Below are 23,657 nucleotides of genomic sequence, written 5' to 3'. Positions count from 1 at the left end.
TGCCACTAGTTTCCAGCCTGAACCATGATTTTCCTGGACAACCAGCATAAAACACTGACAGACTGATTTAAGACTAGAATGCCTACCCTTCATTCTCAATTTCACCTTAGGTTTCATCAAAACTGTCTCAACTTTCTCACGAATTAGAAATTTTAAATGTACAAAGTATATTTCCACCAATGAAACACTACTTTGGAATCAGATTATATACTGGAGTTTCTTCCTTGAAAGATTTTATTCTTGAAAACAGCACCTTGCTACTATGAAAGGAAAATATTTGTAAGCCACAGGGTATAGTCCCTGAGATTTTCTACTGAAGAAACTATGAGTTCTGAGTGTCCAGTTTCCCACTTTAACCTTTGTTTATCCAAAGAAGTCTAAACCACCAGAATGTACCCCACGGTAATGTTTATTTTAAGTACCCAAAATAGGATTAGTCACCACCCCATCCCACCAAAAAAGGGTGTGACTATTCAATGACCTATCGTCTCTCTTTATCTCATTCTACTAAACAGGATTAACGCCTCAGTAAAAGAGAGTGACAGCCCAGTCCTCAAAACAGTTGCTGGCCTCAGTCTCCCCTGCTGCACCTCTCAGGAGTATGAATCAGACTCAATGCAGACACTGCAACATGCTGCCCGTCCCCAGGGTGCCCACCCCTGTCACGAGCATTCAGGGGACTCACTCTCGGGGGGCATGGGCCCACTGTCGATGCTGCCCCCTTGGCCTGGAGTGTTGCAGAAGGGCGGTGCCCAGCCCCGGAAGCAGTGGCAGTTCTGGTTGTTGTTGCAGACCTGGGGTGAGGGGCGGGCAGAGGTGTCAGCTCCCCAGGGAACCCCAACCTCCCACAAGGCTGATCCCCACAAATCCAGCCCCGAAAAGGACGCACCCCATGACCATTGCACTTCTTCCCACAGCCCTCGGTCTCAAAGAAGGAGGTGTTCCTGCACTGCCCCTCGAAGCAGATCTGCAGGGAGAGGAAGCACAGTCGTCAGCACAGCAGAGGGGACACTTATCCAGGATTAGGAGATGGGACGTGGGTCTTGCACTTAGAACATACGGGAACCCAAAAAGGCAGCCCGCTTCAGGTTACTACTGTAAGAAATCAACAGAGCCTAAAAAGCCCAGGGTAGAACAGGAGTTAACTAAATTCTGCCACTACCTTTGTGATTAGGGAGGAGAACGCACATATTATGCTGTTAAAAAACTACATTTGACAATTATATTATTCCACATTAGTACTTTTTTTAATATTTTTTTTTAGCTGTAGATGGACACAAAGGCTTTATTTTATTTATTTATTTTTATGTGGTGCTGAGGATCCAACCCAGTGCCTCACGTGTGCTAGGCAAGCACTCTACCACTGAGCCACAAACCCAGCCCCTTCTTCCATATTACTATTATATTGATATATGTATATTATATTAATTATTTGTCTATTAATAGGTACTAGTTTTAATATTATGTGTAACAATTCTGACAGCAGCCTAGGAACTCTGCCCTGTGCTTCAAAGTGTTTTATGGGGCTGGGGATATAGCTCAGTTGGTAGAGTGCCTGCCTCGCAAGCACAAGGCCCTGGGTTCAATCCCCAGCACCGCAAGAAAAAAGAAAAAAAAAGTGTTTTATGAATTCCTTATCATAATTAATTCTGTGAGACCCCCAGGCTTCCCTGACTTAGTCCATTTTTAATTCACATAAGAACAATGATAAGGATAAAAATGATAATAGCTGGTCCACCTCAGTGTGTTCGAGACACTCTCACTTAATCCTTAGACTACGAGAGACAGTCTAGTGCTATTGCTGTGCAGGACTTATCACTATACCAGGCCCGTGACAGTCTGGTGTTATTGCCACATGAACTTTTATAAGCCACTGAGACTGAGGAGCTGGGAGGCTCTCCCTTCAGAGCCCGCACTTCTCAACCTCTCTGCAGCCTGGGTCCTGGGTGAGACTGGGGAGAGGGACTCACATGATTGTAGCCGCACTTGGTCCCAGTCATCACCAGGCCTGGGTCCAGCATGTCACCCTCTTCCTCAGGACCTCTGTAGACGTGGGTGCCCCGACATCGGATGTGCCTTCCGTTCATGATGATGGTGGTGTCGATAGGCACTGCGTTGGACTCCAGGGGCCGGGCCTCAGAGCTCTGACACTGGATCTTCCCACACTTGGCATCCCTGGGCCCCAGAGAGAGGGAGGGAGGAAAGGAGATGGAATCAGGCTGGGAAAGAGCCAGGGTATCGCAGCGCTTCAGTCTTCCTTGGCCAGGATAGCAGGCTTGGGTGAGGTGGGGCAAAGACTCGGGCAGTGAGGTGCTCTAAGTCCCCACCAGCGGACAGCCACCAGGGCAAGGGAGCAGGCTCTTCATCCCTGAGCAGATCTAGGCCAGGGAAGATGCCTAGGAAATCCTAACTCCAAGGACAACTGCCTGACCTGAGCAATCTGCTCCCTCCTGCTCTTTAGGCCACCATCCACCTAGTGCTCCAGTCAGAAGCCTGGGGACATTTCTGACTCCCCACTCTTCCCTGCTCCTGGGCTCAAGCAGTTTCCGAGCCCTGCCAACCCCCGCTCTTACCCACCCACCCTGCACACAGCACCTCCCTTCCTCCCCGTCCTGCAGTCTCGCCTCGTAGGAGCTTACCTTCTCTCTGCTTTCAGGCCAAAGCCTGAGCTTTTCACGATCTAGTTCCTGCTTAACTGTATAAGCTCGCTTCTCCTCTCATTCACACCTCTAAATTATACCTCAGTGTACCAAACTGCTGTCCATTCTAGAGTGCTCTTCTACACACCAGCACACCCCTCACCCTGTTGGTTTAGATAATCACTCTGTAACTCTGCCTGGGTATGATTTCTTTGGAAAACCACTCAGGGACACTGAGGCGGGTGGGTGTCTGTCTCCATATTCTCATCATCAGGCTGTATTGCTAATTAAAAGCTCCACACACTCAGCACAGTATCTTGTGCATGGTAAACTTCCAGTAGATAATGGCTGGGTATGTGGGTGGGTGGATGGATGGATGGATGGATGGATGGATGGATGGATCCAGGTGGCTGGATGGATGAATGGATGGGTGGATGAATGGATGGATGGATGGGTATATGGGTGGATGGGTAGATGGGTTGGTAGATGGGTGAGTGAGTGAATGTTCAGTTGGAATAAATGAATGATGATGAGTCACTCAAATAAGGATAGAATTGCACTCAGCAAAAATGATCTAAGAAAGCCACTTCCCTCCTATGATAAGACAGGCTCAAGAGGAAGCCTGATCAGCTTTCCACCAAGCTTTGCCACCCAGCCCTCCCTCTGACTTCCATAGGGCTGACTGGCACATTGTCAAACAGCAAGCCAAGAATAGAGATGCGAGTGGCATAGAGAGAGGCCCAGCTCTGGGGTCAGGGCTCTGCTGAGCTGGGTGGAGCAAGTCGACAGGGCAGGCGTGACTGCGGCTCTTCACATCAGGGGTCTGCGCTGCTCATCACCTCATGTTGCACTTCTTATGTTCACCGTTCATGTCCTTCCCGCAGTTTCCAAAGGTATCTCCTGCCACATTCACCTTCTCAAAGCACAGGTCAGGGGCAGGCCGGGCTCCTGGGTGTGCAGGAAACAACATCTGTCAATACGCTAGCTGCCGGAAGCCTCCGGGGCACGGCTAGCCTTTGGCGAAATCATGAGGTTAAGGATGTTTTGGGGAAGGGAATCTCAGCCTCTTCCTGTGCTCTCCATTCCCATTTCACATCAAGACCGATTCATAGAAAATGTCTGATAGCCACTTTCATGCTCCACTGAGGATTTACATCTGTGGGGGTCTGTGTGCTAGGACTGTCTCTAATGAAGAAGTACTGCTATATTTTAGGATCAAAAAAAAATAATATATGCACAAATGTATAAAGATACAGCATGGCTTTGGAATTTTCCCATCCACCCAGTATCCTGGAAAAGCAATAATTATTAACAGTTTATTTTCAGAGGTCATTTTATCTCTGTCTTACGTGTCTCCTAGGTACAATTCCACATAGATCTTCTAGAGAAAATCCATCCAATAAAGAATGGAAGTTTGTTGTACCCAGTGTTCTGTATCTAGCATTTTTAGTTCATTTATTGTGGAAGATGATTTTATTCACCAGGCAGAGCGGTATAGCTTTCCATTGTATGAACTTATCAGAATTAGTTTAATATAATCCTCTTAAAGGACATCAAAGTTGTTAATGCTGTAACTAACAGCAGTGCCATAAACATCTTTGTAAATTTATCTTCATATAGATAAGCAAGTACAAGGGTAGGCCCTAGGCTGTTTCCCAGCAGTGGAACTGATGGATCCAATAAGTGCATTTAAAATGTTGAATGTGGGGAAAAAGGCACACTCAACACATTGCTGGTGGAGGTGCAAATTGGTGCAGCCACTCTGGAAAGCAGTGAGGAGAATCCTCAGAAAACTTGGAATGGACCCACCTTTTGACCCACTTATCCCACTCCTCGGTTTATACTCAAAGGACTTAAAATTAAAATTAGCCACATCAATGTTCATAGCAGCTCAATTCAAAATAACTAGATTGTGGAACTAACCCAGATGCCCTTCAACAGATGAATGGATAAAGAAACTGTGGTATGAATACACAATGGAATATTATTCAGCCATAAAGAAGAACAATATTATTGCATTTGCATATAAATGGACGGAATTGGAGAATATCATGCTAAGTGAAATAAGCCAATCCCCCAAAACCAAAGGCCGAATGTTTTCTCTGATATGTGGATGATGATATATAATGGGGGTGAGAGAAGAATGGAGAAACTTTAGATTACGTAGAGGGAAATGAAAGGGAGTAGGTACGAAAGATGGTGGAATGAGACAGACATCATTATCCTATATACATGTTGATTTCATGAATGGTATGAATCTAAATGGTGCACAACCATAGAAACAAAAAGATGTATCCCATTTGTGTGCAATGAATCAAAATGCAGTCTGTAAAAATAAAAAATAATAAAAAATTGCATCTGTACTGAAAAAAAAAATGTTGATATCTCCAAATTGCTTTCCATGGGGATTTACCTATCTGCTTCCTTCACATCCTCCGTAACACTCTATTGCAACCACTGTTGTTATATTATCATTGTCATCATTCTATTACACTAACTCCGTCTTCACAATCTGATACATGAGCAATTCCATCTGGTAACAGTTCTAATTTGTTTTCCTTTAATGTGACTGGGGTTAAAAACTTTCCATAGATTAGGGGCTGTTTTGCTTTTCTATCTCCATCATCTGTTCCTTTTTTCTTTTGGATTATGGACACCCACTTGCCCCCTCTGAGAACTAGAAGCAAGGAGGGTCTGGGAAGAAGGCTGTCCACTCATTCTTCCTGAACTCCACCCAGAGACCAGGCCATGAGACAGGGAGCATCCAGAAGCCACCCGAGTGACGGGCGGGGGAGCTGGTTCTGAGGTTCTGCTGGAGAGGAGGGCCGAGCCCTCCGGAGAGCCCTTACCAGGCCCCCAGAGCTGCTGGCACTGCTCCTGGTAGGTGAGGCACATGCCGTTGTAGCAGTAAGCCTGGCCGTCCTCGCAGGGGGTGCCGTCCATCTGGTAGAAGTTGGTGGGGCAGTGGGGGGACTTGCCCGTGCAGTACTCCGGGAGGTCGCACTGTTGCTCCTGCTCCCGGCACAGGGTGCCAGGCGCCAGGAGCTGAATGTGAACGAGAGGGGAGAAACGGTCATTGTCTTGCTTGCCGTCCGCCCGACAGCCAGGGCTTGTGAGCATCGCTCTTGCGGAACAGTCTGTTCCCGCCCTGCCATCCTATCGCAGGCTTTTTCCAGGACCCTGTGAACTCCAGCCCTCCCCAGCCTTCTGACGTGAACAGTGACTTCAGAGTTTCAAGGTGCTCACTCACTTCCTCTCTGCAGCCTTCTTAAGGAGAAAGAGGTACCATTTTACAGCTTACTATGTGATTCATTAACAACAGCAAACTTCATGCGGCTCCCACCCAAGTGCCCACTGCCAGTATTAGCTCACTTTGTTTCCCTGATAGTCCTATAAGACACTTTATCCCTGTTTTACAGATGATGAAACCTGAGGTTTAAAGAGATGAAACTATTTATCCAGTATCTCACAGTTAGTCAAGGTAGAGACGCCAGGCCCCCTAATACACAGACACACACAAACATACACACATATACGCACACGCGTACACAGCATTCACATAACATCTTTGAATTTATGAAACATTCCAGCAATAATACCTTCCCAGAATGGAGCCAGGAACTGGGCTACGTATGTTACATACACTTAGCTCATCTGATCTGTGTGCTAATCCATAAGCTAGGTTCTGCTATTTACCCCACGCTGCAGATCAAATAACTTGGTAGTAATAGCACATGTCATGAAGACAGTAAAACCTGAGCTTCCACTTGAGTTGTTTTTTTTATTTTTATTTTTGGCACTGGGTATTAAATTCAGGGGTGCTTAACCACTGAGCAACATTCCCAGCCCTTTTTATTTTCTATTTTGAGACAGGGTTTCACTAAGTTGCTTAAGGTCTTGCTAAGTTGTTGAGGCTAGCCTCAAACTTGTGATCCTCCTGCCTCAGCCTCCTGACTTACTGGGATCACAGGCATGCACCACCATGCCTGGTTCAACTTGAGTCTAACAGCCTCCTGGGTGATCAGTGTTATTAATACTGATGAAGAACCAAGACTCGGTTAATAAGTTTCCCCAAATCACACATCCAGGGCTTGAAGTCAAGACCTCAGACACCAGGAATGCTTTGTGAGTTTCAGACTGAAATCCTGGGACTGAATGAAATGGTCACACTTCATGCTTATTCTTAGGCCTAGATCCAAGGCTGGAATGACAAGATCCAGCACAGCCTCCCTGGGGGACACCAGGTCACACCAGAAGGCTGGCAAATTACTCCTAAGACAGGCAAGAAAACTTAAGACTGAGGATAAAGCCCTCCCTTGCTCCAGAGTGACACCACACCACCCACGAGGTCCTCCCAGGAGAGAAGGCAGTCAGGCTCCTTTGCAGGCCACTCTCAGGCCTCGCTACTCGCTGGAAGACAGCGGCCCCACACTGCGGGGGGCGGTGTGTGGAGGGGAAGCCGCAGGGCACACACACCTCTACCAACCAGGAGCAGGGTGGATGCAAAGAGGAGCCTCCCAGAAGCCAGTTTGCCTGGTTCAAATCCCAGTTCCTGAACAATGATACCACACTCCCCCGGGTCACCTGCCCCAGCAGAGCTGCCACCTGTCGGGTCAGGTGTGCTTACCTTGCACTGGTGGCAGCAGGAGCCATGGGCGCACTCGGCGCCTTCCCTCAGGGTGCAGTTGGAGGCGTTGCAGCAGGGGTTGTTACATTCCTAGGGAGGCCATGAGCGCAGGGGCGTGAGTCTCTGGGTGGCAGGGGACCCTTTGCCACCTGCCCCAGCCCCAGCCCTGCCCCGTGAGCCCCGGAGCCCCTGCTCCCTAGAATTCCTTACCAAAACATCACTCGACTGCTTTATCATCCAGATAATGTGCACCTATCACAGAATGTACACCTACCCACAATCCTCAGCGACACCACTGAGACGCCCAATATTTTGAGTGCGAATATTTTCCCAGGCATTTCCCTACACATGTATGTGTGCGGTTACAGTTTATTTTACAAAATCGTAGTATTTGCACTGCTTTTAATACAACTCCCTCCTTTCTGAAGTGTCTGGGCTCATCTCTCTGAGCTCATGGTAGTGAGGGGTGACCCCCATCTTTAATTTCCGAGAGTTACACGCTCATATTTTAAAAAGAATAGCCCACCGCCGAGGAGGTTATAGAATCAGATTCTTCCACATACACAGACCCTCACCCTGACCTCTATCATGTACTGTTACTCGTGTGTTCTTCTCTAGTGATTGAATGTTAGCTGACATATTTCTATCTTTCTAAAAAATAGAAATGAAACAACCCAGTTCTGCTTTTTTGCAGAACAACATGCTTCTGTTAAAAATGACAGGGCTGGGCTGTGTGCCTTCCACCCTCACTTTGAAGATGAGAAGGAAGGAAGGAGCTTATACACAAAGCCTGCTGCCCCTTCTTCCTCTTCGCGGCCCTTCCCAGCCTGGCCGGCACTTCCTACATCCCCTTTCAATCATCTCTTCTCCAGGCTAAACAGCACGAGCCTGTTATTTTAAGCATCCTCCTAAAGCTCATGTTCAAGTTCATGTACCCAGCTGTGCAGCCTCCAGAATAAATTCAGTGCAGCTGGAGGGCCACAGAGGCCTCTGGGGAAGAGAAAGACCACATACCACAGGATCGTGGTTTCTGGTTTGACCAGATGCTCACAAAGGCAGCGCCACCCTGATCTTGGACCCAAATAGTTCAACGGCCAACAGAGAGGCTGCAGAAGCAGTCCACCTGGGAAGCTTCTGTCCACGCCTTACATGTCTTTGATAGTCATGTGCAGGAAGTGCCCATGCAGCAGAAATTCTTCACTGCATTCTCTTCTGACCTTGAGCTTTGAAGCCAAGGTGAATTCTGACCTTGAGCTTTGAAGCCAAGGTGAATGCTTCCCTCCCCCTTGCACCATTGGACGTGTACCTCTTCCTCTCCACAGTCGCACTCTTCTCCGTCTTCCAGGTACCCGTTCCCACACCTCCGGCCTCCGTACAGTGTCTTCGTGTCCGGCATGTTGGAAAGACACATTCCACCGCCTGATTGCAGATACCTGTCCAGCTCCCTCCTGTTGCATCCATTGAACACTCGGGGGAAGGGGTGTCTGGTGGAGGACAAAGCTGGAATTGGCTGGGAGTCTGCTCCCCAAGAGGCTGATTCCACCAGGACCCAGACCCGCACACATGCATTTTGCCCCCTTAGAACGTTCAGACACATTGACTGAGAATTCTTTCATCCTTAATCATGAAATACTAACCACACCGTAATGTTTTATTTTTCTTATTCTGTATGAAAAAGGTATTTGAGAATCAGAACAGATATTTCTGCCCTCGTATGAGAGAGCTGCAATAAGTAAAGGGTAATGCCCACCTTACACAGGCTTTAAAGCTGACAAAATATCACCCAACCCGAAATTTTACTGAAGCTGATATCAGATGGGTATTCTCTGTGACAGAGGAACAGGCCAAAAAAGGTCAAGATCCCAGGTTAATTGTTTTCATGGGCTAGTAATATGGATGCAAAGCAAACTTCATATTAAACTAGCCAACTCACAAATGTGCTCTTTATCTTACAAGAGCATGGAAGTTCCTGGGTTCCCTGCTTGTAGGGAAAAAAAATCAAAATATAGCAGTTCTCCCTCCTCTGAAATTTTGCTTTTCATGATTTCAGTTACCTGAAACTAATTGTGGTCTGGAAATATTAAATGGAAAATTCCAGAAATAAATACTTTATAAGTTTTAAATGAATTTTATTAGATAACATTGTTATCATTGTTCTACTTTATTATTAGTTATTGTTTTTGACCTTTCTGTACCTACTTTATAAATTAAACTTTATCATAGGGATGTATATGCAGGAAAAAACACAAGATATATAATGTTTGGTATGATATGTGATTTCAGGCATCTGGAAAGTCTTGGATGTGTCCCTGCAGACAAGGGAAAGCTACTGTGCCACAATTTAGGTCCACAAAGGGATGGTTACCTGCTCCCAATTCTCTTAGCCAATTAAAGGTGAAGCACAGAAGGGTTTCCTTCAGTAGTAAGGAATGTTACTAATTGTTAAACTATCAAAACTTGCACAAATGGGGTAAAACCAAATTGGAGTAGTAATGAATATCAACAAATTGGATAAAAAGAATTGGAGTAGTAATGAATATAACTCTCAACCATCTGTCTACAGATACTACTTTGAGATTGGAAGAGAAAGGGGTGAATTTCCCTTTGAGTTCATGGGAGCTGAGCATGATCTGTGGTGTCATAGCCTCTATTCATTATCATCCCTCTGTGACACGGCTGAGAAGGGACAAACAAACATCAGACACCAGAGCGCCAAGAAAACAGCATTTCCTCTCGGAGACACTGAACATTTTAGACATTCTCTAAAAAGCATAGTAGACTAACAGTTTATGGGGAGGAACATAAGATCCACCATGATGCCTTCCAATGAGTGACTTTGGTCCTGGAAGAACCCAAACATATAACTCCATGTCTAGACGCTTGAACAGAAGTCCTCTTTCAAAGGTTCTGGTTTAGAAAATCCCTCCCAACTTCAGGGAGATACAGCTGCTTTGTCTTTATTCCTCATGGGTCACAACTTGTGAATTCCCTGAAGAATCACTGTGGGGTATGTAGATGATCCCCTTCCTTCTATTTGTTCTGGAAGCTACCTCAGAGCTTTGAAGCAAAGTCTGGAATGTAATACACTGAATTCCTTTGGGATGGAAGGACCAGAGGCTAAGGCTGTGATCACAATGGGTCCTCATCAAAACTTCAGAAGGGATAAATGACATGTGTGGTCAGGTCAATTTTGTAGTTGAAGACCCTAAAACAGAAATTAAGTGTATCTAGGGTTCCACCAACACTGGACCTCCTACTAGGAACCTAGTGCTCCTTCTAAACACTGGCCTTTTTGGTCCTCTTCCAAATTCTTTGTGGTAAAAACCACATTCTCTGCTAAGGCCCCACCAGAGGTTTAACAGAGGTTCTCTGGGACCAGCTGGGAGGGAAACTTGGGTCGCCCTGGCTGTGCACACATGGCCCTCCTCACCACCCTCACCCTTCCTGTTGACTCACCCAGTGGCGGCTGCCATGATGCACCCACCATCAGCTGCGCTGGCTGAGCAGCAATCTGCAGAATCATGGCTCATACCAAAGTTGTGGCCCATCTCATGGGCCATGGTGGCAGCCACACCAATGGCATTTTCAGAGTGGTCCTGTTCAGGGAGAGTGTTCAGGTCAAGGCCAAGGTCAAGGGGACAGCTCCTACTGGCCCCATCTCTGTCTTTCCCTTGCCAAAGCCTTGCGACTCCCTATGGATTCCCCAACAACTGAGCATAAGGCTCTCCATACCTGCTTTCATCAGCAAATCTAGAGCCACTGTCATTATTAGGAAATCAAATGCTTAAAAGTCCCTGTTTCCTGAGTTCTTAAAAGTTGCAGACCATGTCTGACCCATTAATGAATTCTCAGACCAAAATCCCCAGTGTTTTCTGAATAAATGGAAGGGAAGGATTTCCTCCCATTCTTCCTCTTAACCTATGTACCTCTTCAGGATGTAGGGCAATTGACCTGGAAACCCTGCCTTGGGCCAATCGTAGGGTGCACTTGGCTCAGTGTCTTCTGAGAGCACCCCATGAGAGAGACACATCCCAGACACAGCTCCTGGTGCAGCATGTGCCACTTAATCCTCAAAAGCAAAAGCTAAAGAAATAGGAGGAAAACAAACAGCTGGCACAGTTGTGGGCACCTGAAGCCCCAGCTACTCAGAAGGCTGAGGCGGGAGGATGGCTTGAGCCCAGGAGTTGGAGGCCAGACTAGGCGACAGAGTGAACCCTATCTCAAAACAAACAAAACAGAAGCAGCAAAAAGATTTATTAAACACATATGTGTTTGTTACATCTAATTTCCATTCTTATCCAAATATTATAAACCATAGTTATCTTTATTTTTACAACTGAGGACACCTATTAACTCATCCCAAGTCACATGGCTGCTGTTTGAAACTAATCACTTCTGACTCTAGATCAAGGATTTTTAACTTTTATGTCAATAAATAAATACAGGATGGGTGGAGGGATGGATAAACAGATGGACAGCAGGCTTCCTGATATCCACTCGCAGGTTAGAAATGAGTAGTCAGAACTCTCTCCCAATGTCAGAGAGAATTTCAACAGAATTTTCCTAATCATGACTTTGAGACAGGCTCTTGTTTCATAATGACAAACCTAACAATGCAAGATGTGAGATAAAAACACTTTAATATCTATCTTCCTACTGTCCCCCCGGCCCCTGAGGATGGACTCATGCAATCTCTCCAGGCCTCTCCTGAGCTTGAAAATCAAAAATAAACTAACAGGAAATGCAAATTCACCCCTGAGAATTAAACGACTTCATTTAAAAAACAATCGCCCTTCTTGGTGTCAAAGCTTTCCACTTTTGCAACAGAAAATATAAGATTGTTTCTTAAAAGATGACCTCCTGTCTTTGGAGGAAGTTTTATTAATGTCTGTGGCATCAGTGTATTGGCTGAGACTCACCATGTTGACCCCACCAGACTGGTACACGGAGCACATGGCCATGAGCGGGGCCAGGCCAATGGTGGTGCCGTGGAAGGACATGCCTCTGTAGGAAGGAAAGAGAGGAGACTCAGGTGGGGGCTGGCAGGGCAGTTCCTATGTGCGCAGGGGCAGGTGGCCTCGCTGACATTCCCAGCTCATTCCCAAGGGGAGGGGCCCTGGTATCCTGGCCATCTGGACAACTTCAGGTCACCACACCTCTCGCTTCCTCTCACCTACTCACTCAATGCTTCAGAGAAACAGATTGAGCGAAAGGTCACTTTCCCCACAATGTGCCCACGGTCAATTCCCAGGAAGGAAACAGGCAGGGCTTAGAACTCCATTCCATTCCCGCTGCACAGGAAAAGGTCAGAGGAGGAGCGGATGGGAAGGTGGTGCAGGGCCTGATGCTGAAGTGAATCATGCCCACTTCCCCCAGCTGCCTGGGTCCCAGGCCCTGCCCCTGCTCTGTGGCACACGCATTGGGGGGCCTAGGGGAGGGAAGATTGGGCAGCAGCTGTGGGCTGCTGCTTTATTCTATAGGGCTCTGGGGCCAAGGAAACAGCTGTGTCCCATCAGGAACCCAGAAAGCACAGCTGGGTGCAAAGATGAGCTGTTTCCGCCTTTGTTTTGCAATTATGATCCTAATCTGCCCACAGCCAGCTCTGTGCCCAGTTTTAATATCTTCCTCTCTTAGCTGTATACATCTGGGTAGGCAGGAAGGAATACAAGAAACACCAGTGTTTTTGTGCAAGCCACAAAAATGTAATCTACTTGTAATCTCTATGGAAATGCATTATGGTACTTATCTCTATGTTTGTCTTCTTATCTAGACGTTGGAATCTTTGAGAGTGAGACTATCTGGTTTATTTTGGAACCACTAGAACTGAGCGCAGAATCTCGCACATGGTGGGTGCTTAACAAACGTTTGTTGAATTCAAGGCAGACTTACATTCAGGGAGACAATCTGCAAAGGAATATGCTAAATATATGCAATCTATATGAAGGAAGCCCTACTTGGTATTTTAAAAACTTGGACATGGTTCTGAGGAAGTCCAACTGGAGACCTAGATTTTAAGTCTTCCCCAAAATAGGACTGTGCTTCCAAAGCTCAGGCAAAAGTTTTGGTAACCAAAGACTCTTCCCAGATGTATGTTCTGTTGTGAAGTCACCTCTCATAGCCCAGGTCTTTGGGACCATTACTTTCTGGTTTCTTCTAAAAGGAAAATCAAGGTTTAAATGATTATTGATTCAGAGTTACATTTCGGGAACTGAAGAAAAAGGGCTTTATTATCTACGTATCCTTTGTTGTAACTGCCTCAAAATATCTTTGGAAGCCAACACTAATAAATGATCACCCTCAGGGGACAGTCACATACCACCACAACTCCAGCAGTGTCTGCCCTTCTTTCTGTAGGACTGATGAAACCCAACACAGTCCCTCCCCAGTGTCTTGCTCCCACCAAAGCACAAGGTGTTCACACCCTCTGCCACCTTGACCATCTCAGGCACTCTGAGCCCCTCGGGAAAGCCAGAGAAGGATGACCCAGAAAGCCCCTCTCCTACACCTGTGGTGAGAGAAGAGCTCATATCCTAGACCAAAGTGTGTCTCAAGGTGGCCATGACCAACTGTCTGTCTCTCCCAACAGCCAGTAGGTTCAGCCGCCCAACTGGTTGTGCACAAGGCTAATTTTCTCAGGTAGGCAGTAACCACTTCACAGAACCATTATGGCTCTTAGGTTTTTTAATATATTCTGAGGTGTGATAAGTACAACAGAGTGTAGAAATGCCCGATGATCTGGACCTGGGAGCCAGCAGGATCCCTGTCCAACCAACACTCACCGCTGGGGAGAGAAAGGGAGGATCTGAACACGCACTGTGGGCAGAGGCGTCACAGCCAAAGCCCAGGCCGCACACGGGGGAAAAGCTACCTACGTGATCAGCTGAGCATTGTCATGCTTCTTCTGGGTGAGCAGCTTGCGCCTCCAACTAAGAAAGGACCAGAGGGTCGAGTACGGATTCTCTGAGACTTCACACAAGTTCCCGTGAGTCCACACCTCCAAGCCCACGAGAGCAATCCGAATGTTCAAGGATCGGTAAAACTGAAAAGACCCAGGAAAGACACTGTCAGTGCCACGCGGGATTCATCAGCCTCTGTATGGCCTCAGAGTTTAGAACACAGATCTCTTGTCTGCCCAGGGCTCCAGGGGAGCAGGGACAGGTATTCTCTCCACAGTCCAAAAGGGGAAAGAGATTCTGAGAGAGATGCATAATATTCTGGTGGCAGAACTGGGGAGTCTTTGCATAGGGAAGAGGAGACTTAAGTTGGATGTGCCATTGTTTCAACTATGTGCAGGGTGATCATGGGTGAAAAGAATCAGTGTTTCTACGCTTGATCCTCCAGAAGGGCTGGGGTCTCTGGGCAGCACAGGCAGGAAGACAAATTTCATACTAAAACCGGAGAAAAGTCTTCCAAACAAAGCTGGTCATGAGTAAGCTCGGAGCTGAGCTCTGCTGGCTTCTGCAATATCCACCCTCGTCCTGGCTATGTGCACAATTTTCTCTTCCCTTTATCTTTTTTTATATGTATCTAAAAGAATTCTCGTGTATGAACTTAAAAAACAAAACCAAACCAAACCAAACCAAAAAACAACTTTACTGTCTGGGTCGGGTGGTGCATGTCTATAATCCCAGCACTTGGGAGGCCTAGGCAGAAGGATTGCAAGTTCGAGGTCAACCTCAGCAACTTAGAGAGGCTCTGTTTCTAAATAAAAAATAAAAAAGCGTGGGGATGTGGCTCAGTGCTTAAGTGTCCCTTGGATTCAATCCCTGAATCCCTGGTGCAAAAAAAAAAAAAAAGAACTTTGCTGAGGGATAATTTACATGCCATAAAACACACCTATTTCAAGAATATAACTCGATAGTTTTTATTAAGCTCTACCAAGTTATAAAGCTATCATCATATTCCAGTTTTAGAATATTTTCTTCATGCCAGCAAAGTCCCTCATGTCCATTTATAGTCATGCCCCAATCTAATCTCCAGTTCCAGATAACCATTAATCTACTTTCTGTCTCCACAGATTGACCTGTTCTGAAACTTTTCTTTCTTTCTTTTTTTTTTTTTAAATAAACAGAATCATACAATACAGGTTTTGTGCCTGGCTTCTTTCACTTAGCATAATGTTTTTGAGATTCATTCATGTTATAGCCTGTATCATTTCTCATTCCTTGTTATCACTGAATAATATTCCTTATGTAGAAATATGAAATTATATATGGATTTTTTTATTGTAAGAAGTCTGCTTGATGTTTGGAAGTGAATGAATATATATGATAAACAAAGAGATGGGAATAATTTTTTATTATTAGAAATAAAAAAAAATAACACATAAGAGAACCTACATGCTTACTCCAACAGATTTCTCTACAAATGCTCAGGTTTTGTCAAGGATTCCATAAACAGATGGTGAGCACAAGACTGCAAAGCTCCCAGGTGATCTTCAGGGTTCTGTCCAACCCAGAGATCCTGAACTTAGGAAAATGAGACCTCTCAGTTTCCTTAAGATTAGAACTACACCTAACTTCTATGCCATGGGCTCTCTCATCTCATGTGCACATAAGTAGGAGGAGGTTTTTCTTTACAGTGAAGCCACTGGAAGGTGTGGGTTCACAGGGGTTCTTTGATGCATCTATTTTAGAGGCTACTGAGCCAGAGGCTTAAAAAAAAAAAACACCATGCACTATTCACAACGGCTAAGGATGCAATCAGCCTAAGTGCCTGTGAAAGGATAAAGACAGTGTGGCATATGTACCCAACGGATTATTATTTAATCATAAAGAAGAAGGAAACCATGTCATGCAAGAGGTCACATGAGCCACATGAACGGGTGAGACTATTTTAATCCAAAATTGGCAGATACCACCCCAGCTAAAAATAATAACCCAGGTGCCAATGTTTGTTAAGCACTTTCTATGTTCTGAGCCCCAAGGCTCAGATAAACAAAGGAAGCCAGGATGAGGGCCCGCATCATCACCCCAGAGTCCACTCAAGACCCTAGGTTGCTAAAGTGCTGGAGTAGATACAGACCATCCACTTGTCCCCAAGAAACTGTGGTTTAAGATGAGCTCCAGATTCCGCAAAGCACCAGTTTATTTCTATGGGAATTCTGATTATTCTGTTTTATACCATATCACTCACCCCAGAAAATAAAGGGCTCAGAGTCTCATTTGACTTTGCTTCACTAGGGAGCTTTGAAAGGAAATAGACTTGGCCTTCTCAGGGTGAGGGGAAAATATTTTTGATTGGGCTCATGATTCAGCAAATGAGTGCAGTTCATCTCAGTTTTCGTTCAACAATCCTTCAGTTCAAGTAGCTGGGTCAGCAAACATCAGAGAAGTGAGTGTGTTTACACACACTCACATGCACACACTCAGGGAATGACTAACCTCAGCTGCTGGGGAGAGAAGCAAGCGGCTTTGCAGAGTGGACTAGCCAGCAAGGCGTGGTGTTCCAACTACGGTCAGGGGGTTGTGGCTGTTGCTCTTTTACCTTCTTCTTTTTTTCTTTTCTTTTTCAAGTTTTTGGACTGATACACTCCTTTCATTCTTCATTAGTGCCCCTGGTTTTATCACCTAGGCCAGCTGTAGTGCTCACAAAGGCAAGACCCAGCCAAGTCAAGTCCCCCACCTGCCAAGTCCCTAGGACAACAGATGTCATGTGGGTGACATCAGGGTTGCCTCCTGTATACTCCCCAGGGAAACAAGCTTTCCTTGTTTCCCCAGATGTCGAGCGTTTGGGTTGCAGGATCATTTAACTGGTGCTGTTGAGTGAACAGGGAGCTGGAGAGAGCACTCCGCCGAGGTCTTCCTTCCAGGAAATGTCAGTGTTTGACTTCCGCTCGCCACTGGCCTGTCTTTCCAAAGCCTTTGAGGTCATCCCATCTGATGACTTCAGAACACTACCAAATTTGCTTGTTAGTGCGTAAAAAAATTTTTAGATTTTCTTCATCTTCCAGTTTTAGGTGAAAAAAAAAAAAAAATCCCCTTAAGGCCTGGGATCCAAGAATCCCTAAGCAGGCCCAGAGTTCAAGTTTCTAAATTTTATGAGTGTTGTGAAATTGTACAGGGCATGCTATAAGATCTTCAAAGGATGGGTGACCCCAAACATACCAAAACCTGCATTTAAACCATATACTGTCAGCCTGTGGAGAGGCTGCTATCATACCTTGTCTGCACTCTGTACTATAACAAGTACCCTCTTTCACACATACGAAGTATTTCCAAATCCCAGGACAGTGTGCTTTAGTAAAATGTATAAATGCATTCTACTGTTGTGTACAACTAATTAGAACAAATTAAATTTAAAAATTAAAAAAAATGTTTTTTCGAGTAGTTCTTAAAAGTAAGTTGTACAAAGTCTTGACCTAGGAAAGTTAACCATTTTGCAGTCTTCCTAAGAGATGAGAAATTATGTTAGGGCAGTTTTTACAGAAGGAGACTTTGCAGAGTGGTTCCAAATAAACTATTCCTCAATTTTTGAGGCCATAACCTGTCCCATCCTGACCTACCTTAATTCCCCTCTAAGTCAAAGAATTGCTGGGCTTTATTCCTGAGAGGAGCCTTCAAAAACCTTAAGGTATTCTTCAACTGGGCTACTCCAGGGTGAAGGACGGGCTCAGAAGGACAGTGTTCACCCTGCCTCATCTCAGAGCAGGCTGTTTCCACAGGACTTTTACATACACATGGACATAAAATTCCACCAGGGAAACAAAAATAACAAAAGTCATTGATTTAGGCCAAGACTCTACCTTAAAAATTAAAACAAAGCAAAACAGAAACCAAAAAACCCTGCAACCTGATAATGAATTACTGTGTAAGGTCACATAATCCAGGGCTTCGTTGTGACCACCCTGAGCCTTGAGGGCACTTCTCGGCCCTTTTCAGAAATCGGCTGGAGTGGCCAATGCAGCAGATGGCACTCAGGTGCACGTGATCCCTGGTCCTGAGGCCCCTCAGTCGTGTTGGCACCTGTCCCTCCAAGTACACACCTGGTCTCACCTTATCAACATAGTTGGCGATCTCGATGAGCTTATGTTTGGTGGCATCCTGGTCTTGTCGATTCTTCTGAAACTACATGAAACAAACAGAACCAGGTGAGACCCCAGAGCCTCTCTCGGGGGCCCTTTCTGTGCTCATGACTTGTCTTTGAATTTTTTAAGTTTATTCTGTCTTTTGTGAGAAGTCATTTTCATCTAACTCTCTTCTCCACCAGAGGAACAGCTCATGATGTACAGGACTTGGATTATATCCATCTTGGTATCTCCATCTACCAGCTAAATGCAGGGCACATAGCAGGCATGCAGTAATTGTGTAGTGAATTGAATTACCTTCTAACCCTTGCAGTAAATCTTATTTTCCTGCCCTTCACATTATAAGGCTTCTGGCAAACTTCCATTGAGGCTTAGAATAGGGATCAACCTGACTCTTGCCTTTGTCATCACCCCAACATGAATCTACCATCACGCAGATCTCATGAGGCTTCCCTATGAGTGGTCAATCAACATTGATCAAACCATTGCTGAACAATTGCTGTGGGCAAGATACTGTTCTTAGCACTAGGCAGGACACAAAGAAGTGTGAGGTTATGGTCCTAGACTATAGGAGCTTCAATTAAAATGGTAAAAGGACCAGAAATAGCTAGTATAATATATCCTATATTTAAAGAATAGACCAATAAAATAGGCTAAGAAAACTTGCTGAGAAAATATGCACACGAATTACTGCAATGGAGAGCATATGAATGGGTGCTACCAACAGGACCATCAGACAGTAGCAAACAGACTTCAGACTGCTCCTCTCAGATCAACTGGCACTGCCTTCTATAGAGAACTCAGACTGCGTTAAGATTAAAACCAGACATTTCTAATCAAGCACAGCACTCTTTCCTCTACTTGATTAGAAATGTCTGCCATTGGTACCAGGAGGATGATGTATCAGTATGAATGGACCGTTACTGACTGCCTCAAAAGGATAGATTTCTTTCAGCTACAATAATGGAGAAAAGCTTAACAATGTAAAGAAAAGATTTTTCTAAAATTGCAACTTGAATTCGCCAATTATGGTCAACTCCTGAGTGCTGCCATCGTTACAAAGAATCTGGGTACCTATTTGATTTACCACAGGTATGACCCACCCACGTATGTTACTTCAAACCTAAACCTTCACATCCTTCCTTCATCCCACTCCACAGGAATATTCAAGCAAAAAAAAAAAAAAAAAAAAATGAACCACCAAATAAAATACCCTGGGATATTGTTGGGCCAGGATTGTGTGTCAGCCTGATGCAGGGAAGAAATCGACAATTTCCTTTCTTCCACTGATTATGGATATTCCTGGGTTTCCTTGGAACTGTCACTCATCAGAAGGGGATCTCACTATCCTCCTTGCTTCCTATAGAGTTAAATTCTGAGACCCTGTGACATAGACCTTTTCAAAGTGTTAATCCAGAAGTTTCCATCCTGAAGGCCTCCTGATTTCTAAACTGGCCTCATGGCACAGAAAGTATTGTATTCATTTAGTAAACACTTATTAGAACAGCAGGGTCAGGTTTCACTGTCTTTCAAATATATTCTCCCGTCCTCAAACAATAAGGCCCAATAAGGCCACCATAGTTGGGAGAATATCATGTCCAGTATAGTCTGAAGCAAGAGTCAGTAAACTTCCTGTAAAGGGCCAGAGAGGAAATATTTCAGTCTTTTGGGGCCCTACTGTCTCAGTCACAATTTCTTAGCTCTTCCTTGATAACTTGGAAGCAGCCACGGACAGTAGGTAAACCAATGGGCATGGCTCTGTTCCAGCAAAACTGTTTATAAAAATCCCCAGAGGGGTGGGTTGGATTTGGCCACAGGCTAGATTTGCAATGCCTTGGGCTAAAGAAAAAATATTTCAACTTTCCATTTCCTAGGGTGACATGGAAAGTACAGCACGGTGTACCCATCCTTCCTCAGCTACCCCACATTCTGGGGTATCAGAAAAGTCCTCTGCAGACCTGCGTTTACAGCTGCCCTGCCCCTCCAGAATGCCACACCCTCAGCTGCTCCCCTGAACTTCCACCTCACCTAAGGAGCAAACATGCTGAGATCCACCCCAGGAGCTAACACCTGGGCCCAGGGAGCAGGAAGCCACTGGCTCATTTCCACTAGTGACAACTATCCCTTGAGGCAGCAGTGCCATGCCTCCCTGTCCCTATCCAATAGTCTGTACTCACTGCCCTGATGCAGAGCCCATGAGGCTGCCTTGTCTCAGCACCCTTGCTTCTATGGCTGCTGGACATTCCTGCCTAGTGGGTGTACAAGCCTGCACCTCCCTGGGGGTGTAGCTTCGTAGCAGTGCGCTTGCCTAGCATGCACGAAGGCCTCAGTTCCATCCCAGCACCAGGAAATAAATACATTCAAAATTCTGCTCCAAGTTTCCACTGAGGAGACTGCAAGGCTGCAAAGGAGAACCAGCCCTCCCTCCGACTGGAGCAGCTGGGTTTTATATACTGCACTGTTGGGCTTTTGCTTGACAAAGGATGCTGTGGCTGGAAAAAAAAAAAAGGCTCAAGACCTCTTTATTAGATGATCTTAGATACAAGGCTTAAATGGAAATGTGTCCTGGAGTCCCAAGGATTCAGCCCTCTTCCAGCAACCCTCCTGCAGGGCAGGGGCTAGAGCGTGGAGCCTCGGCTGGCTTTGAAATTGGCTTTTGATTTTGTTCCCCACACCACTCCCCATCCTTTATACACACTTGCCTTTGGGAGGAAGCAAAAGACCTAGAGAAAATGAAAACACACACACACACACACACACACACACACGCTGCTGGAAAAACCAATACTGATGTTACTAAAAAGCTAAACTCTTCTCAAAGTGGAATTCAATGTTCCTTCCCTGGAATGCCCTTCACCTCCACTCCTCTGCCAGGTTCACTCCTCCTGTCCCTTAACACAGTTCAAAGGCGGCCTCTTCCTGCCATTAACACCAGAAGGCCACTCTCCAGGCCTGAAGTTCAGTCTCTCTACCCACCTGCTTCTGCTTCAGGATCTGGGCTTTGGGATTGTGCACTAGTAGAGCCACCTTAGAGGAGACCTTTTGGGGAGCTGGTAACCCCATTTGGATGGGGTGCAAGACAGACGGGAGTTGTAATGAGCCCTGCCTGCAGGGGAGCCCAGGCGAGCACACCACGTGAGAACAGGGCACCCGGCCATGGCGGTCCAGCAGGCAGAAGCTGGGCTGGGTTACATGGCTGAGTTCACAGAAGTGAGAACTGGAAGTAGCATCTGGTTAATTTAGACAAATGGGGCTGAATGCAGTCTTCAGGTGTCATGGTCAACATTGCCACCTCAGAAAAGCCTCCCCAAGTCCTCAACCATGTGGGATCCTCCACTCCTTGCACTTGAAGCCTCCCTAAGGGATTATCTCCGTGGCTGCCACACTAGGGAACTACAGAGCTTCTGTGCTGCAAACTCCATGATACCAGAGGAACATCTGACTTCTCGAAAGCTGTATCCTGAGTACCTGGCACATCACAGAAAATCAGGGAATCGTTAATGAATAAAGGAAATGAATGAGTAAGCCAGGTGGTTTTCATCAAATTCCAGAGCCTGTCCCACTAAGGAATATAAGTTAAAGTCTACCCTGCTGATAAAGTTTGGATATGAGGTGTCCCCCAAAAGCTCCTGTTAATGCAGAAATAATCAGGGAAAATATGATGAGCAGCTCAGGAGGCTGAGGCAGGAGTATCATGAGTTCAGAGCCAGCCTCAGCAACTTAGCAAGGCCCTAAGCAACTCAGACCATGAGAGACATAATCTAATCAGTTAATCCTTGGTTGAATGGTCTAGGTGGTAACTGTAGATAGGTGGGATGTGGCTAAAGGAGGTGGGTCACTGGGGGCATGCCCTGAAAGTGCATCTTCTCTGAGGCCCCTGCCTATCGTCTCTCTCTCTCTCTCTCTCTCTCTCTCTCTCTCTCTCTCTCTCTCTCTCTCTCTCTCTCTGCTTTCTTACCCCACCATCAGTTTTCCTTCACTGGCCTCTTTCTCCATAATGTGCTGTGTTACCTTGGACCCAGAACAATGAAGTCAACCACCTATGGACTGAGACCTCTGAAACTGAGCCCCAAATAAACTTTACCTCCTCTAACTTGTTCTTGTTGGGTATTTTCGTCACAGTAACACAAAAACCTGACCAAACACCTGCTATTTCTTTACATAACTCTCCTGTACACAGAAATCACCGAGTTATTTAAATAGACTACAGGACCCCAAACTGGCAGTTTACAATTCAGTAGGTCTGGGGAAGGGCTCAAGAATCTGAATTTACCACAAGTTCCTATGTGCTACAGATTCTGCTGATCTGGGAACCACATTTTGGGAATCGTGGCTTTATGTTCTCATTTGATAGCAACGTAGTTATAAAAACGAACCCACACCTGGGCAAGAAAATGGTATTCAGTCAGATGACAGAGAGTACATTTATTATCTCTATATAAAATGAGTTTTAAAAATTCTAGAGGATTCATGGACCCCCCAAAGAATAAACATCAGACCCTAAAGGACTTCAGACCCACTTGAGAAATGTCACTCCAGATAATGGCCCCAATTTTCTTTCTGATTGGTGTATCAAGCTAGGATAGATTTTCTTCTTTTATTGAGTCCCCACCCACCCCCAGCAACTATATTGAAAATGGCAAAAATATAAAAATTTTTAAAAAGTTGGTTAGATTTAAGGTAAAAATCATATGCTACACCAGAGAAAGATAGATATGCCAGCATTTCCCCAGAGCAGCTGGAAGCCTGGCAAGAGAGCAGATTCTATGCTGAAACCCATCGCCCCCTTACCTCTGCATAGTCAGCCACAAGGTAAAGCTCCACATACTTCATGGAGTGTAAATCTTCCCTTTTCATCTAAGGAAGAGATATCAGCAGATCAGAGCTATAGAAACCATGAATTTGGCCTCATTTCAAAACCTGCTGAGAGACAGAGCTGGTGAATTGGCGGTGAGCCCTCCTGCTCATTGTGCACTTGAACACCACAGACAGCCTGGGCCGTGGCCGCCATCAGCCTCACCGAGCTACACCTCCCATCTGCCATTTGGCTTTTGCTGGAGGCTGCTCTGGGATGTGGGATCCAGGCCTTTATTCTCAAAAAAATAATGAGCTGACCTGTCTAGCACAGGTAGAAGAGAGGGCAACACACTGTGAGGGAACATGCTGACAGCCAAGTTTCCAAATAACCTTTAAACCACATACTAGTTTCAGTATAAATAACATTTTGTGTTCAGAATGAAGTGGTTACTTCAAAAGGGGAAGCGTACTTTTTTTTTCCTTATAGTTTCTGAAATCAACATCTCAGAGTATTTTTAAAATAGTAGTATTTCCCCCCCAAAGCAGTTATTCTCTTATGAGAGTGTCT

At 45.6% G+C, this 23,657-nt stretch overlaps 1 protein-coding gene across 2 annotated transcripts in view; it reads right to left on the bottom strand.

Annotated features, from left to right (window-relative positions):
* ADAM19 (ADAM metallopeptidase domain 19) overlaps window positions 1-23,657 on the bottom strand; it is an 83,492-nt gene that overhangs the window by 10,110 nt on the left and 49,725 nt on the right. For both annotated transcript variants that reach the window (XM_079144730.1, XM_079144731.1), the window contains 12 exons: window positions 23,084-23,149; window positions 18,261-18,332; window positions 14,139-14,305; window positions 12,186-12,270; window positions 10,723-10,862; window positions 8,573-8,750; window positions 7,267-7,356; window positions 5,489-5,684; window positions 3,479-3,587; window positions 1,971-2,175; window positions 890-967; window positions 686-794 (listed from right to left, as the gene is read on the bottom strand). In XM_079144730.1, coding sequence (XP_079000856.1) covers window positions 686-794; window positions 890-967; window positions 1,971-2,175; window positions 3,479-3,587; window positions 5,489-5,684; window positions 7,267-7,356; window positions 8,573-8,750; window positions 10,723-10,862; window positions 12,186-12,270; window positions 14,139-14,305; window positions 18,261-18,332; window positions 23,084-23,149 — 1,495 coding nt within the window. The remainder of the gene's footprint in view (window positions 1-685; window positions 795-889; window positions 968-1,970; window positions 2,176-3,478; window positions 3,588-5,488; window positions 5,685-7,266; window positions 7,357-8,572; window positions 8,751-10,722; window positions 10,863-12,185; window positions 12,271-14,138; window positions 14,306-18,260; window positions 18,333-23,083; window positions 23,150-23,657) is intronic.

This window comes from Sciurus vulgaris, assembly GCF_902686455.1.
Source record: "Sciurus vulgaris genome assembly, chromosome: 6".
NCBI lineage: Eukaryota > Metazoa > Chordata > Mammalia > Rodentia > Sciuridae > Sciurus > Sciurus vulgaris.
Note: the sequence above shows the minus strand (reverse complement) of the source record. Positions and strands in the feature narration are given on the sequence as shown.